This window comes from Phoenix dactylifera, chromosome 2, assembly GCF_009389715.1.
Source record: "Phoenix dactylifera cultivar Barhee BC4 chromosome 2, palm_55x_up_171113_PBpolish2nd_filt_p, whole genome shotgun sequence".
In the NCBI taxonomy this organism is placed as follows: Eukaryota; Viridiplantae; Streptophyta; class Magnoliopsida; order Arecales; family Arecaceae; genus Phoenix; species Phoenix dactylifera.
Window position 1 is genome coordinate 9740500 of NC_052393.1, and position 15671 is coordinate 9756170.

Here is a 15671-nt window from a genome sequence, read left to right on the forward strand (position 1 = left end):
CTGCCAAGCCATGCATAAATGCCATAATGCACCCTCCCAATACTCTACTAAAAATGAGTATAATCAAGACTACCACTCACTTGATCATGACCCAATCATAAACTAACATCAGGGTTAGGAGTGAGGGTCAAGGAAGTGCAATACAACTCAATATACCATTAAAAAGGCTCTACAAATCTTTGAAATAGAGGAAATGAAATCAATTTACAAAAGAAATCATTTCACAATTCAGAATCAATTTGATTACTCATCAACCCCTCGTAATTCCTCTCAATGTTTCCTCAAATGCATGTACAGAATAATCAAGCATGGAGAATCAAAATATAGAGGAATATACAACAACAATTAATCAATAGGCTCAGGTGGAATCAATTCACACCTGGCGACATTCATGAAAATGAATTAAGGATGCTCATGGTGCAAAGTACATGACTCCCACTCACCTGTCAATCTGGCACAGCCTTGATACGCCTCCAAAAATCTACAGCTGGCAGTGGGGAACTTCTTCCTCTTGTTCCCTAGCTTCTTGCCCAACTGATACATGCATTTACAATATATTTAGTTTTGTATCAGGGCTATAATCTACGTGCCAATTATAACATAGGGAACTTTAATTGATTCAACTCCCCTGTTCCCTAAATCTTTTCTTTTCTTTCTTCTTTTTCTTTTTAATTAATTAACTCACCATTTATGTGTATTAGGGACTCCCTTGCATGAGTACAAGGTCTCTTTTAGCTTGATCTAGGCTTAATACCCTATTATAGCATGAAATCCCCTATTTTCCACCCGGATGAACAGTAACCTGGACCGACAGCCGGTTACTTCATCCCGGGTTTGATCCACTTTTCAGACTCCAAATTTGATGAAATTTTTACCTAACATTCTACACTCATAGAGGATTCCAAAGAGGTAACATGCATTGCTATCGGAGGTCGTTTGACCTCCTAAATAATTCGCCGAAGTTGGGACTTCGACACAGTTTTTCCGTAGTGCCGGAAAAATTTGTCAAAATCCGATTCTTCCTCTTTTAACCGCCTCTACAACCCTTATCCGACCCTTCTAGACTATATCCACCCTTTGTATAGCCTAATGTCATCAAAAGACTAGATAGGGATGGATATTTACCTTTTTCTTTTTGGAAATCGAGGTCCTTGCGTAGAGGGGAAGAAGATCTACACTTTTCCCTTCAGCTGGCAGCGCATCCGGGATCTCCTACCTTTTCTTTTTCTTCTTCTTCTTCCTCTTCCTTTCCTTTCCTCTCCTTCTTTTTTTCCTCTCTGTTGCCGTCTGAGAACCCCCCCCTCTCTGTCTCTCGATTTCATTCCAAAGCCACAGCAAACCCTCCAATTAAATCACATCAAAATACTATTCACCCTTTTTTTAATATTATTAAATTCCCATTTTGCCCCTAACACTTCAACATATCTATTGTTATGCCATTAACTTTTGATTTCTTTCCAATTTTACCCTTACCACTTCAACGCATCTACAACTATGCCATTATCTTTTCATTCCTTCCAATTTTACCCCTCATATCAATTTTAAAGGACTATTCTATCCTTTTTTATATAAAAAAATATTTTGGGGTTATTACAGTCAGCCTACTGAAATAGAGGAAATAGGGCACCATCCTTTTCTACCAAAAATTCAGCGTTCACCAGCCGAATCGGAGCTCCGAAGTCTGCAGAAGAAAGAAAAAAAGAGCAGCTCGAGGAAGGCTACGATCCTTACTTGATTTCCGACGATGATTGGCCGTGGCAATAGTGCGAATGGCCGGTGTTTGAAGAAGAAATCGACGAAATCTGACAACAAGCTACGATCGGAACCTAGGTTCTCCGATGTTGTGGAAGCGAGACTGGGGAAGCTCTTGGTCATGACTGAAATTCGGTCTGAAAATCAGATTCCATCCGTAGAACTCAGGAGAAGGAGGTAGTGCGTGGCACGTGTGTATTTTTTTTCTTTTTCCGAATCGTCCGACCCCGTCTAGCTACCGGGTATCACACGTCATCTTTGCTCCCCCTTGTGATTTGAAATTAAAGTAATAAGATATTATGTTCCATGGAAGTAGATCCATATGGCGTTTGAATCAATAGAGAAAACAATTTTGAATCAAAGAGTTGAATGGCAACCCGAATGAGCCCACTTGAGCAATTTTCCATTCACCCATTAATTCTTATGAAGATAGGCAACTTTTATTTCTCATTCACAAATCCATCCTTGTCTATGCTGAGTATTTTTGATTTTATGATGGATTTACATGGTTTCATTAATGGAAATTGTTTGATGCAGTGAGTAATAGGCTCTGGTTGTTCGCCGTTCAAGAATTCTTGTGATTGGAAATGTCTGGCAAAGCACTGGCAAGAAGGGAGTCATTTTCAATGGGTAAGATGGCAATCTCATACTCTGTTAATGGAAGGGCAAAGAGAATTTTCTTTCGTTGTCAAAACTACAAAAAAATTCGTTTGTAGAGTAGAATCAAAACCAACCGTCGACTTCCTATATGACTGGAACTTGCTTGAAAGAACTAGCTCTACTTCCGGCTTTAAGGAGCCATCCCCGAGAGTGCTCGGAGGAAAAGAAATCGACCATTTAAGCAAAAAAAAAAAAAAGAAAAGAAATCGACCTGCTCGCGTTTTGGCTTTGTAGTTGTACGAATGTGCACGGACCAATAATGGCCGTGTAAAGAGTGGTGGCCCAGCGCAATGATGAACCGTGACCACCAAAGCTTTGTTTGATACCATGAGTAGCATAGCTGCGTGTGCACACGCTGCCATTCGTGCCAACAGGATTGAGGTCTCTCGAACAAAAGTGCTTGATTTGACTCGGGCAAACAATACCCTTATTTTTTTAATAAAACGGATGAATTAACTAATTAAGACGATTTACGTATATATCCTTGAAAATCAAATAACCAAATATCTAAAAATTAGCATAAAAGATATGTGGAAGAATCCCATGCTCTAGATCCAATATCATTGGCCACGTAACTTACCATCCAATCTGTAGCAATATTAGCTTTTTGATAAATTTATAAAATTTTAATAAAAAAAAAAGCAAAACATGCATGGTTCGGCAACGACCATGTAGAAGAGTATGGTACTGGCATCAATAAATAGGGGAGCCGACAGCTATCTAATAACTATCAATAATTTTTTTAAGTAAACGTGAGAAGTATTCGATCAATAATCAAATATTCTTTTTATGCAACCCATGATTCTTTTAATAGGGCAGTGGTATCAAAAATCTTAACACCTTCAATAGCTATAACCCCTGTTCTTTCAATAATATCCTTTGTTATCCATTGATACTCTTTGAATTACTGAAATTTTTCGAGTTACCTGCTATCCTTTTATTTTCTTGGCTGATTAATTCCCAGATGATTCTTGGCAGAAAATTGAGAACTCTTCAATTAATCTCTTGTTGGTATCAATTTTGTGACCGTGATGAAACGACGGTACAAATTGATGATGCTATATATAGTATGTTTTCTTTTTTGAAGAAAATTATATTTGTCACCAAGATAGTAGACATGGTGGTAGGGGGGCGATAATTCCATCCGAGTTGTCCGGGTTCGAAACGCGCGATTAAATTCGGAAATCAGATGCCTCACGCCCGGACGGCTCATTGGTGGATATGCTTTCCTTCCACCTGTACAGTGGTGGTACCAGGTATGACGTATTCACCTTTGGGTGGGAAGGATATGAGTAAAACGGAGCTACCCATATCGAACATTCTCCTGGTAGGGTGGGGGCCCAGTGGGGGCTGCTACGCGGGGGTGAGCTGGTCCCTTCCTCCCCCTACCCCTTTTGTTTCAGCAAAAAAAAAAAAAAGAGAGAAAAAAAGAGAAAATTATATTTGATTCTTGTAATAATCACCCGTCATAAGGTGATAAACTTGCCAAGTTGGTCTCTTTGGACTAAATTCAAATATTTAGTGGGATTGATGTCCCCTATTTAGTGGATCCAGTACCTATTTATTTTATTTTATTTTGTTGTTTTTTTGAGTAACCCACGAAGCGGGGATTTGGGCCGTGAGAAGGGATGCAGATAGGCGACCCATGGGTATGGTTTGTATATCCACAACCCAGCCCGGTCCGTTTGCATCCCTAACCTCGTGAATAAAATTAAGAATGATGTGACTGTTTCAAAAACCGTCGGAGCTGGTGGAGATCAAACGCCGCTTGTCTGCTTTATATTTTGCGGAAAGAAAGAAATGAAGAGATCTTTCACAACCAACCAGGCCAAGTTTAATGGATCGGTTAGCTCCAACAAGGCTGGTCCAAGTTTTCTGGTGATCATGAATGTAAAGTGCTACTTGCAGCATCGATTCCGGTTTACACCTCGTCTGTTCCCGAAGCAGAAATTATGGCAGTAAATCTTATTCAGAACGACGGATTGAGCTTGAAGGCTATTATTCCATGACAGTCATCAATTCGATCAATGGTGAGGGTTCTTCCATTCATCCTGCTCTCAAGCAAATCAGGATGATCTGCTCGAGAATGGAGTATTTCACCCGCTCCCATGCTTTTCGTGAGGGCAATCAAGCGGCGGATTTTATCGCTAAGCATGTGTGCACCACTCGGTGCAAGTCTTTTATGATGCAGCGAATGTTTTATCTCTTTTATCAAAAAATATAAAATATATAAATAAATCTACCTCATCTTATAAACTTAAGTTTTTAGAATAAGTGGTGATTTTAACATGATATCAGAGCAGAGATTCTGAGTTGGAACTCTGTATCCATACTCTATAACTCTATTATTAAAAATTTTACATAAAAAATAAAAAACCCATCTAAAGCCGTCGACATGCAACCAATCGAACTCAATCATAGAAGAAATAAAATAAAATTATTTAAATTATGATAAAAAGAGCAGTCTTTTATTACTATTCCGTTATTATATGTCCATGGCCGGTAATCTTGTTAGATATAAACTATAAAAGAACTCCTCATGCAGCTAGAGGTACATGATAATTTAAGTTTTTTATTTTTTCTGGATAAGTTACAATAGAAGCTTTTAAGTAATTGTCACTTCTCACGCATGAATACATGATGAGGAAAATTAAGGTCGATATACGATTAAGACTAAGTACGTTCACCATCGGCCGCTTGCTTGCAAGAGAGCTCAAGGTCCCAGGTCTTGCTGCTAGATGAATGGGCGGAGGGGGATAAAAACCTGAAACCTTGCCAAAGATTGCGGCTCCAGTCGTAGGTCATTTCATCAGGGATCCGATCCGAGCCGTCCGATCGGGTGCTGACGCAACTTGGCTCTGCCCCGTGCGTGGAGTTCAACGGCCAGGAGCCACCATCAACGGCTCGGTTAACGGGAGGCCCCTCGCTTTCAACGAACCGAGATTCAGGAAGTTAACGGACCGACCGCCTCAAAACTCGTGCTCTGTTACTTTGTTGCGTGTCAGCGACAGCTCCAAGTTGTTGAACGTGGAAATTGGGCATAAAAGCGTGAAAATTGCATGACTCGTTGGGAAATCATTAATTTCTTGTCCCTCGCACACTCAAAGCATTCGCATAGGATGGAGACAAACCCAGAGTCTTCTATCACATCGAACCAATAAATTAATCGTAAAAAAAATTGTTCTAGTCTAGCTCTTAGGCCATGTCAGTAAAATGAAGAAAGCTAGCCGGTCCAAAATTTATGGCATACGCGTCGGAAAGAAAGGAAGAAATTTATTTTTGACCAAAAAAAAAAAGAAAGAAATTTATTTTTGACCCCTAAAAAAAGAAAGAAATTTATTTTTGACCAAAAAAAAGAAAGAAAGAAATTTATTTTTGACCCCTAAAAAAAAAGAAAGAAATTTATTTTTGACCAAAAAAAAAAAAGAAATTTATGGTCGCTCTATAAATACTCCCTCAACACTCCTTTCGAAACGACGAAACCCAACCAGTTCCTCATCTCTCGTGAGGATCTCCCAACTTTATGGCAGCGACCATGATGACCATCTCACTTCCTCGATCCTTCTCTTCTTTCTCATCTTTCATTGCTTTGCTAGCGTTCCTCTCTCTCCTCAACTCTTGCAATGGTTTCAACCCCAGAAACTTTACTTTATCCTCCTCCACCGCCACTTCAAGTTGGTCCCCGGCTGGAGCCACCTGGTATGGAAGTCCTAATGGTGCTGGAAGCAATGGTACTACTGCATGCATGCATGGATTCTTTCCAAAAGATAGATGATATATGACAGCATCATGCATGAATTAATGCGTTATATTTTAGTATGGCATGAGCACATGTCTTCTACTGTGCATGTAGGTGGTGCATGCGGGTATGGAGATGCAGTGGAGAACCCTCCATTCTCATCCATGATAGCAGCTGGAAATCCTTCAATCTTCATGTCAGGCAATGGATGTGGTGCTTGCTATCAGGTGTGACATGCAGAGCTATTAAATGCTCACCGACGACACATTTACTAAAGGCCTTTTTGCACCACTTGCTCCCCATGCACTTTCGGATCTAACCATCCCATGACATCATTTAAACATCAGGTGAAGTGCACAGAAAACGATGCGTGCTCGGGGAACCCGGCCACGCTCGTGATAACGGACGAGTGCCCCGGCGGTGCATGCCTTGCGGAGCCCGTCCACTTCGACATGAGCGGTACCGCGTTTGGGGCCATGGCATTACCTGGCCAAGCTGATCAGCTTCGCAATGCCGGAGTGCTCCAAGTACTTTACGCCAGGTAGAGTTCCCATGCAACGCATGTACGTAGAATCACTATGATGAATGGGAGAAGAGAAGTGCCCAAAACTAATAAGCAAGGTTGGCATATAGCTTATGAAAGGATGGCATGCTTTGAATGCTAACTTTGAAGTCCAAGCATGCATGACGTTTGGAGTAACTATTCTGGTAAGTGCAACAAAATGCAAGGTTGGAAAATGAGTCAAACCTATAACTCAGCCAAGTTCAAACAAAATGCATGACGTTTTAGTGTCTCTCCTTTTTGTGTTAATTTATAATACGTACATTTTGAAGACTAAATGGCTTGGCATATAGCTTATGAAAGGATGGCATGCTTTGAATGCTAACTTTGAAGTCCAAGCATGCATGACGTTTGGAGTAACTATTCTGGTAAGTGCAACAAAATGCAAGGTTGGAAAATGAGTCAAACCTATAACTCAGCCAAGTTCAAACAAAATGCATGACGTTTTAGTGTCTCTCATTTTTGTGTTAATTTATAATACGTACATTTTGAAGACTAAATGGCTTGGCATGATTGATTCTAACAATATGGAATATTGGATGACTATTTTGATAGCGTTATTCTCCTATTTATTTTCTATATATTTGCCATTATTGAGTCTATAATATCTAGATATTTTTCATTATTATTAGAAAATCTAAGCCTATATGGAATTCAAACAAAAAATAATTGTTGATATTTAGATCAATCAAATATTTCTAAGAATTTTTAGGGTCTTGTATTGCATGTAAAGAGAACACACAACTCTCTTGAGCGATCAAATTGATGACTCATCCAACGTATGCAAAAGAGAATATATGACTCTCTCGAGTCCAATTAACCGATCGAGTTTCCCCATCTCTTTCTTTGCTGTGCTTTCAAACCTTCGACTTTATCCTAGAATTGCATTTACTTCAGTTAAATCCCAAAAAGATAATATGACGCTAACCAAGCTCCTGATGTGGCTTTCCAGAGTGGACTGCAACTATCCCGGTGTTGATATCGCCTTCCAGGTGGACGCAGGCTCGAACACCAACTACCTTGCTGTTCATATCTTGTACGAAGATGGAGATGGAGATCTTGCAGCAGTCGATCTCAAGCAAGGATCGCCGGAATCCGATGCATGGCTCCCTATGCAGCATTCATGGGGTGCTGTTTGGAGGTTGGACTCAGGCTCGGCATTGGAAGCACCTTTCTCATTCCGGTTGACATCAGACAAGTCCGGCAAGACCCTTGTAGCTACTAATGTGATTCCGGTGGGGTGGCAGCCGGGTGCGACCTATAGGTCTGTGATCAACTACAATGCCTAGTACTCTTAACTTGGGGACTATAAGGATATATTATTACTATTTTACTATGTAATGGCTGTGTTAGGGTCTGAAGGTGGTTGTGTTAGACCCTTGGTAGTATGGTGTTAATTCCAGCTTCAGAAATAAAACTGGATGTGGAGTGAAGAGGAGGCGGGTGTGTTCTCCCCTCCGCAATCCAATTTGTTACAATGTGATTCAAATGTTATTTGCTTGCCAATTCTTGACGAAGAATTTAAAAATAAAAAGTTGTCTGTAAACAATATAGTGAAAAAGAGATCAAAGGCTATGCTCTTTACCTTTAATAACACTCACTGGGTGACCTGAAACCTCCCATTTCATCAAAAAAATAAATCCAGTTGCCGACTGCAACCAGCTAAGAGATATGCCATGTAGGGTAGGAATGGCGTCCATCTCATCGACACAAATGGGCACCTCACAGATGGGCATTGCGATTTAGCTGGCGAACCGAACTTCCTAAACTAGACACAACCGAATTAATTAGACTTAATTGTCTTGAATTTATGTTAAGACCTGAATTTTTGACATATCTAGGTATTAGATAAACATTCATTCATTATGCTGGTTACAAGTCAATAACCTCTCCGGAAATGATGGAAAACCCGGCTTTTACTGCTCTCTTTTCAGTTGTCAAGCTGGGACCAAAATACCAACTATGCCCTTCACGGTTCACAAAAAATTGGTGAGTTGAATATTGACGTTTTGGGGGGGAGAACATTTTCTTTTTAATTTTACCACAAGTTGCAGCCAATGTTACCATCAAATTTGCACTTCTTGCAACCCTGTCATCAATAGGTAGGGCGGCGAAAACGACCAATCTCAATTGCGTGCAATGTTTCTCTAGGAATATAATGGGGAAAGATCTTTCAAGTTTTGATAAACAAGCCATATGATTATGTGTAAAATTAAGTTCATACATCCGCCTAGATTTGTTGTATCTTTTATGATTGTAAAGCCATGCTCATCGTGGATTGCCACAAGAGAGTGCTGAGATTTTATTCTCGTCGAAGCTACATGGCTCTTGTTATCTTGGGCCTACAAAGCTACTTACCAAAGAAAACATAACTATATATGAATTGTTGCCAAGGAAAAGTTAACACGCTCAGATCATTTCACATGGAGGCCATCACCTAGATGCTGCCTTCATTCTCAATTGATCGTTGATTGCAAGGATATCGCAAGATATTATATCACGATAGAGCTTTAGGGCTCGTTTGGTTCGCAGGAAAGGGAGGGGGAAAAGTGTGGTCAACGGGAAAGTAATTAAATGCCTCTTGTTTGGTTGGAGTTTTCAAAGGAGAGAGATGGGAAAGTTGTATTCCCATGGGAATATGATTCCCACATTTCATGGGAAAGTCTTTCCCATGAGGAACATGGGAAAGTTACTTTCCCATGAGGTGGGAATCACTCTTTTTTTATTTTTTCCCAAAAAGACCCTTCAGCATTAAAGAAGCATTAAAGAGGCATTAAAGACCTAATTTTTATTAAGGGCATAATAGGAATTATACATAACTTTCCTAGGAAAGTGGATGGTCAACCAAACATAAGCACTTTGGAAATTTGTCACTTTCCCATGGTTAACCAAACATGCCAAAAGTGCTTTCCTAGGTATCCTCTTCCTAGGAATCTGATTCCCAGGAATCATATTCCTAGAAGGGAAAATACTTCCCGCGAACCAAACGAGCCCTTATGGTATCATATGAAGGGGTGACGGACGGGGAGAGTGAGAGGGAGAAAGAGGATCGAGGAGAGACGATTGGGACTGGATGGCCGATTCAGGGGACCCTCGAGTTGGCCTAGACTTCGAGACTGGCGTTAGGCCAGTACTTGAGATAAGGCCGAGCCTTAGTCCAAACCCAGTTGGGAATGAACTTCCTATCCCCAGCCCAACCGAAAACTGACCCATCCAAACCTAATTCCAGCCCCCCTAAAACCCAATCGCACAAATTTTTCTTCTCCGGTTTCTTTGCCATCCCCTTCTTTTTTACTTGTGGCCATCCCCATCCTTCCCATAGCCATGTCCCCCACTTCATCTCACTCGCATCAGCCCCCTTGATTCAGAACTGCGACTAAAAACCGCCCCATGGGCTAGGTTCCTTCTCCCTCTCTTCTACAAGGTGGTGTTTAATAACGTTACCACCCAAAAACAGCGGATGGCAATAGGCCTGTTAACGAGCTGAGCTGCTCGGACTCGGCTCGGGCTCGGCCCGATAAAAGCTCGGCTCATTAGTCAAACAAGCTCGAGCCCGAGCCCAAAATGAGGCCCGTTTAAACCCAAGCTCGAGCCTGAGCATCTCACAAGCCCGTTTGGGCTAGTGACTTAATACTGCCTAGACCCTTTTTGAGTCTCCCCCCTCTCCTCTCCCGGCCCCCCCCCCCCCCCCCAGTATTCTCTCTTTCTATTTTGTTATGTGCCGAGAGCCGCTCTGAGCCTCCCAGGCTCAGGCTCGAGCTCGGCTCGACTCGTTAACGAGCCTAGAAGCGACGCTACAAGGGAGATCGCGGAGAAGAAGAATAGGTATTTTTCTTCCTTTTTTTACCTCTTTCTTCATAATGTTCTATCTCTAAAACCTTTCTGCGCCCACACAAAAAAATGTTTGGTGAATTTTGTCAATAATTTATACTGACTGTGGTGTTTAATGTATACTGAATTCTTGTTATCGAGCTCGAGCCCGAGCCCTCGTAATTAAAACGAGCTTTACGAGCTCAAATCCGAGCCTTTTCTTTGCAAAGCAAACCCGAGCTTGAGCCCAATACAGAGCTCGGTACCAACTACCGAGCGGAAGGCTCGGGCGCAGCTCGTTTCGTTAACAGGCCTAGATGGTAGCATCACAGTCTTTATGAGTTGTTGGGTGCCAAAAAGGATGGAAGCAAAGAGAGAATTAATCCATTCCAAAAAACACTTTCTAATCGTTCCAACTATTTAATAAAAAAAATCCAGCTCTTAATAACGTACGCTACCACCCAAGCTGAGGTGCGGAAAAGGAACTGTGGATGGCTGTTTCACGGTCGGTCAGCGGTGAGACGTAGGATGCCAGCAAGAAGGGTGGGTAACAAGGAGGGCGCGAAGATGAAGAAGCGGAGCAAATTGTTTTATTCCAGAAATATTTTTATTTTTAAATTTTAATATAAAAAATCCAGCTCATTAACAATTTCAACAGCTATGAGTTATTATTATTATTCCAGTTTATTGAGTTGAGAAACCTAGCAAGCCCGATCTTAAACCACAATCACTAAAAACTCTTCTCCATCATCATCATCATCATCATCATATGATGATGATGATTTATTTTTAGTTTTGTTTTCCATTGGACATAATTGCAGGGCTCATCGAGTTCAAGTGAAGCGGAAATGAAACTGGAGATGGCAATAATAGGGAAACCTTTTCGAAAGGCATCTTAACGTCCCCAGGATGATGCCCTGAGGCGACAGATGGCTGCTGGCATTTCACTGACTAATGTTACAAAAAGACAAATTGTTCTGATCAAGTTTGGTGTTAATGCTTAATGTTATAATACAGTCGCTTACCCACGAGGTGCTGCCATTTGCTGCTTCCTGATCCTCTCCCCAGGCTTAACCATGCTGGAAACCATGGTAGCGAGAAAAAAAAATCAATCTACTGCGGCCATGTAAAAAATCCCTGTAACAGAAAATGGATCGTATAAAACATTAGAACTGTATACTTATCACCTGATATCATGCGGGGTGATGAATATCCATTGTGATCCTTGTGCCACCGCAAAATCCACAAGAGTATCTAAGCTGATCTTTCGACTAACAGCATCCTAGAAACCAAATAAGATTTTAAGATAATACGGTCTATCTGTATAATACAGATCTCAGAATGAAAGGGCAGATCTCAGTATTCACTCACCATAAACACATCAAACTCATCCATGGCTCGAAATGGTGCTTCTGTCATCTCATGAAGAGCTAATGCGAAGCAGAGAGTGGAAAAGGAGCGCTCCCCACCTGATAAAACAATGAGATCACAGTAAACCAGATGATCTTGACACTCTGCATGAAAGCAACATAAGATTGATGTGTTCAAAAAACAACTGTAAATGATCATATGATACAATCAATGCTCAACAACTATTATTATACGAAAAACCCAACTATTGTACAAAAGAAAAAAAAAAAACTGATCAATTAGAAAAGGATTTGAAAACAATTATGCTGGGAGAAAGGATAAAGAGAAGCATATGGCAGATTTTGGCATTATTACCAGTCAAGACACCAAAAACAAAGTAGCAATTACACAATCAATTGAAAACAGAAAAATCTAGGAACCTGAAAGCCCTCTAGTATCCCGAACACTGTTGCCAGATGCATCCTGAGGCATCTTTACCTGTACGAGAAAGGAACAAAATTATATTTCCCCCTAGTAACTATTAAAAAAAATTCTGGCAGCTCGAGTAGCACCAATGACCTCCATCTCAGAAACAGATATTACGCAGATTGAGAAGGATTCTTTACATGATAATTAAATTGCTCACCTCCACAGATAAAACCTTCTGTTCATAATCTACCTTAATGTGCCCACTTATACCTTTCTTCCTCAAATGTCCATTGAACCTGATTAACAAATAAAGCAACGTTAACTGAACTGTCATGAAAACCAATCCACCACACCGCTCTCAGATAGATAAGAACCAGTGAATAAAATATTGACAAGCAAATTGCACATACTGCCAAGTTAGTTGTCGTTTTAAAAGATTTGCATTTCTCTGGAATTTGCTCCAGCGCAAATCAAGTGCCTTCTGGCATGCCTACCAATAAAATAACATTTAGTTATATAATCAAGTACACTGCAAGGTAAGACACATCATTATCTCACAGACAAGTGAATGAATAAGATCACTAGAAAAAAGATAATAAATGAACATGGAGAAGAATAGTACTTATTTTCAAAGGGGCATGCATTTGTGTACTCTGACAAGAAGGCAAGGAGGCAGAAAGCTCAAAAAAAAGGCACGAAGACAACAAAGCAACAAAAGGATAGCAAAAGCTCCACTCTGCAGAATTAAGCAACCATTGCAGCACAAGTCATCAGCCCAACGTAGGCCGAACCATACCGAGCCAACCCAATGGAAAACTAGGTCGGTTCGCCTATTGGAATCGGTTTCGGCCCCGAACCGGCCGTAACAGGTTTTGAAGCTATCAGAACCGGCCGGAAAAAGCCCGAACCGAAACAAACCGGCCGAAACCTTTCGAAACCGGCTGGTTCCGTTCGAACTCGGTGGGAACCATCTGGTTCGCATCAAGTCGACCCGGTTCGAAACCAGGTCCCATCTTCCTCTGTTTTTTTTATTAAAAAGAAGTGGGAAGGTCCCCAACAGTTTTTTTATGAAGTTTGTTTAGTCGTCTTATGGCTAAATAACTCCTTCCCCCTAATTTGCGAAATCACACCAATTCAGCGCGATTGAAGAAAGATCCAAACCTAAATAAGGCGCGCTTCCTCTCTCCTATCTCATTTCGTCTATTTTTTTTGCTTGAAAAAATAACTCAAAATTTACAAAATAAAGAAAGATTACACCGCCGCTTGGTTAGAAAGGTGGGCTGACATGCCTCCGGACTATGCTAATGATATGGATATCTACGAGAGACATTGCCACTCGACAAGATTTTAGATATTGGTATGTATGTTGTACTTTAAATATATGTAATTGATTGTATTATTTTATATTTTTTACCTCACTGCTTGATTTGAAAATGTTATATTTCTTGTAGCATGCAATATCTCACTAAGCATTTCATGTTTTAAATCATTTTAAAACAACAAGATACATCATTTAGGTTAAACTGGAATCATGGAAACATCCAAAAACATCAAATTAGACTTAAAATCATTGAAAAAGTTCAAAAGATTGATTACTAATTAAATCAACTTGAAAAACTACAAAAAAAAATTAGGCGTGCCAGTACGGAATGGCACGCCCTAGCATACTATGTCGGTACGGTACCGACCCGTCGGCTTTTCAGTACAGGTCCCGGTACTAGTTCGACGGATCTTGCATCAACCCCTCATGAGAAACATGATATCTTGCACACTCATCCTCCGTTAAAATAATTTTCTTTCTCGACATAGTTTAAAAGAATTCACATCCAAAACTTCTAACCAATACCTGTGCAGTAGTACCTTGCCTCCAAGAAGGGAAAAAACTAGAAACTATTTTATGAAATCTGAAAGATCTTATTCAAGTCTTTACATTGCAGCATGCAACATCTTCATCCCTGAGTAGATGCTTTGACTTCATCTGAGATTCAGTACTCATCAGCTTGGAAAGGGGCCGCTGCCCTAAGACATGTAGCCATGTATTGTGCTTGTGAGCTGAAGCCTTTTACCACTAGACCAAGTAATAGCCCCCTAGAGTAACAAAATATACATCTAAATATCCATCAAAAAAACCTCTTTTTTCCTCAAAAGCATAGAACACTTGCCCACTCAAACCTCAGTACTCAGCTTCTCTGGTGCATGGTACGACAGTTAAAGCCTGAGCTACTAGTGCCATAACTGCAGCCTAGGCATTATACGTATGCAAAATCTACATGCCACATAATGATTTGATTTCTTTACAAGATGCATAAACAAAAAGCATCAACACCAAATGAAGGTCATCTTCACTTGTTTAGCTGGTTGCTTAACGAAAAAGATCAACATCACTTGATTAGCTGGTAAACCATCCTGAGTAATGTTTCGGATGTAAGCCCACCAGGATAACGAAGAAATTCCTTCAATTTTCTTAACTTGAATCTCTCAAATGAATATTATAAAATAGGAAATTGGCGAGTAGGGTTTAGGTCCCCTGTTAATTCCATTTTTTTAAAATCCACGAAATGTGGTGCATATATCATGGTGGAAAATAGAGTCTATACTCTTTGCTTTCGCTCCCTCTATTGCCCTCCACCAAAACTATGGCATATGCCCAATATTTATACTAGTTTGATCCTCCTTATTTAAGTTGGTTTTTCCTTATTTATGCCTGCGGGCCGCTCAGATCTGGGGGTGCGCCTCATGCCCTGCCGACCCTCAACAATGGATGTTGACTGGGGACTTTCTGCACTTCCTGGAGATCTCCTCACGATGACCTGGCCTTGAGGAGCGAGGGATCAGGGCTGCCTACCTGGTCTATCACTGTTGGCTAGATAGGAATGCCCGAGTCTTCGAGGATAACAGAGCACATCCGAGGTTGGTGGCAGACAGAGCTCTTCTTCATGCGGCGGAGGTCATTCGCACCACCACATCGTCGTCTCTCGGGATGGCCAAAAAAATTTGAAGCCCCCTTTCTGCTCCTACAGTGCCCAGAACTGTGCTGGTCTCTTGGGAGCTCCCACCCCTTAGCTTTCTTAAGGTGAACTTCAACGGTAGTGAAGGAGGGAGCATTGAAGGTGTGGGATTCGTCATCAGAGACCATGATGCCAGATTGATAGCAGCTGGAGGCCGACGGATCTTCGATACGTCTGTAATCAGTGCTAAGCTCAGAGCTGCATGGGAAGGCATCACCTATGCAAGGCGTGTACTGGGTGCGAACTGCATTCTTCTCAAGGAAGACTCAGCCAAGGTGATCGAGTGGATCCGGGGTCGGAGACACGGCGCTGGCTTTAGACACTGCTCCACGACATCCACAGGCTCTTAGATGAGTGTGGT

At 41.1% G+C, this 15671-nt stretch overlaps 2 protein-coding genes across 6 annotated transcripts in view; one reads left to right on the plus strand and one right to left on the minus strand.

Annotated features, from left to right (window-relative positions):
- The first annotated feature begins 5904 nt into the window (after positions 1-5904).
- On the plus strand, positions 5905-8802 carry LOC103716569 (expansin-B18-like). Its single transcript, XM_039115427.1, has 4 exons — positions 5905-6143; positions 6266-6378; positions 6499-6692; positions 7666-8802. Exons 1-4 carry the CDS (start codon positions 5936-5938, stop codon positions 8000-8002), a joined length of 852 nt encoding a protein of 283 aa, XP_038971355.1. The 5' UTR covers positions 5905-5935; the 3' UTR covers positions 8003-8802.
- Positions 8803-11384: 2582 nt separating this feature from the next.
- Positions 11385-15671, minus strand: part of LOC103716559 (structural maintenance of chromosomes protein 6B) — a 56150-nt gene continuing 51863 nt past the window's right edge. For 3 of the 5 annotated variants that reach the window (XM_039120645.1, XM_039120638.1, XM_039120648.1), the window contains 6 exons: positions 12713-12792; positions 12520-12598; positions 12314-12371; positions 11895-11992; positions 11711-11805; positions 11404-11602 (listed from right to left, as the gene is read on the minus strand). In XM_039120645.1, the coding sequence (XP_038976573.1) occupies positions 11545-11602; positions 11711-11805; positions 11895-11992; positions 12314-12371; positions 12520-12598; positions 12713-12792 (468 nt within the window). In that variant the 3' untranslated portion in view covers positions 11404-11544. Of the gene's footprint in view, positions 11661-11710; positions 11806-11894; positions 11993-12313; positions 12372-12519; positions 12599-12712; positions 12793-15671 lie in introns of all 5 variants that reach the window. The other 2 variants (XM_039120629.1, XM_039120634.1) reach the window with 2 other exon arrangements.

Bases quoted from the DNA above. Each gene is read 5' to 3' on its own strand.
- LOC103716569 (XM_039115427.1), top strand. From the start codon at position 5,936: ATGGCAGCGACCATGATGACCATCTCACTTCCTCGATCCTTCTCTTCT. The intron at 6,144-6,265 runs GTACTACTGCAT...CTGTGCATGTAG, and splicing joins TAATGGTGCTGGAAGCAATG to GTGGTGCATGCGGGTATGGA. The intron at 6,693-7,665 runs GTAGAGTTCCCA...GTGGCTTTCCAG, and splicing joins CTCCAAGTACTTTACGCCAG to AGTGGACTGCAACTATCCCG.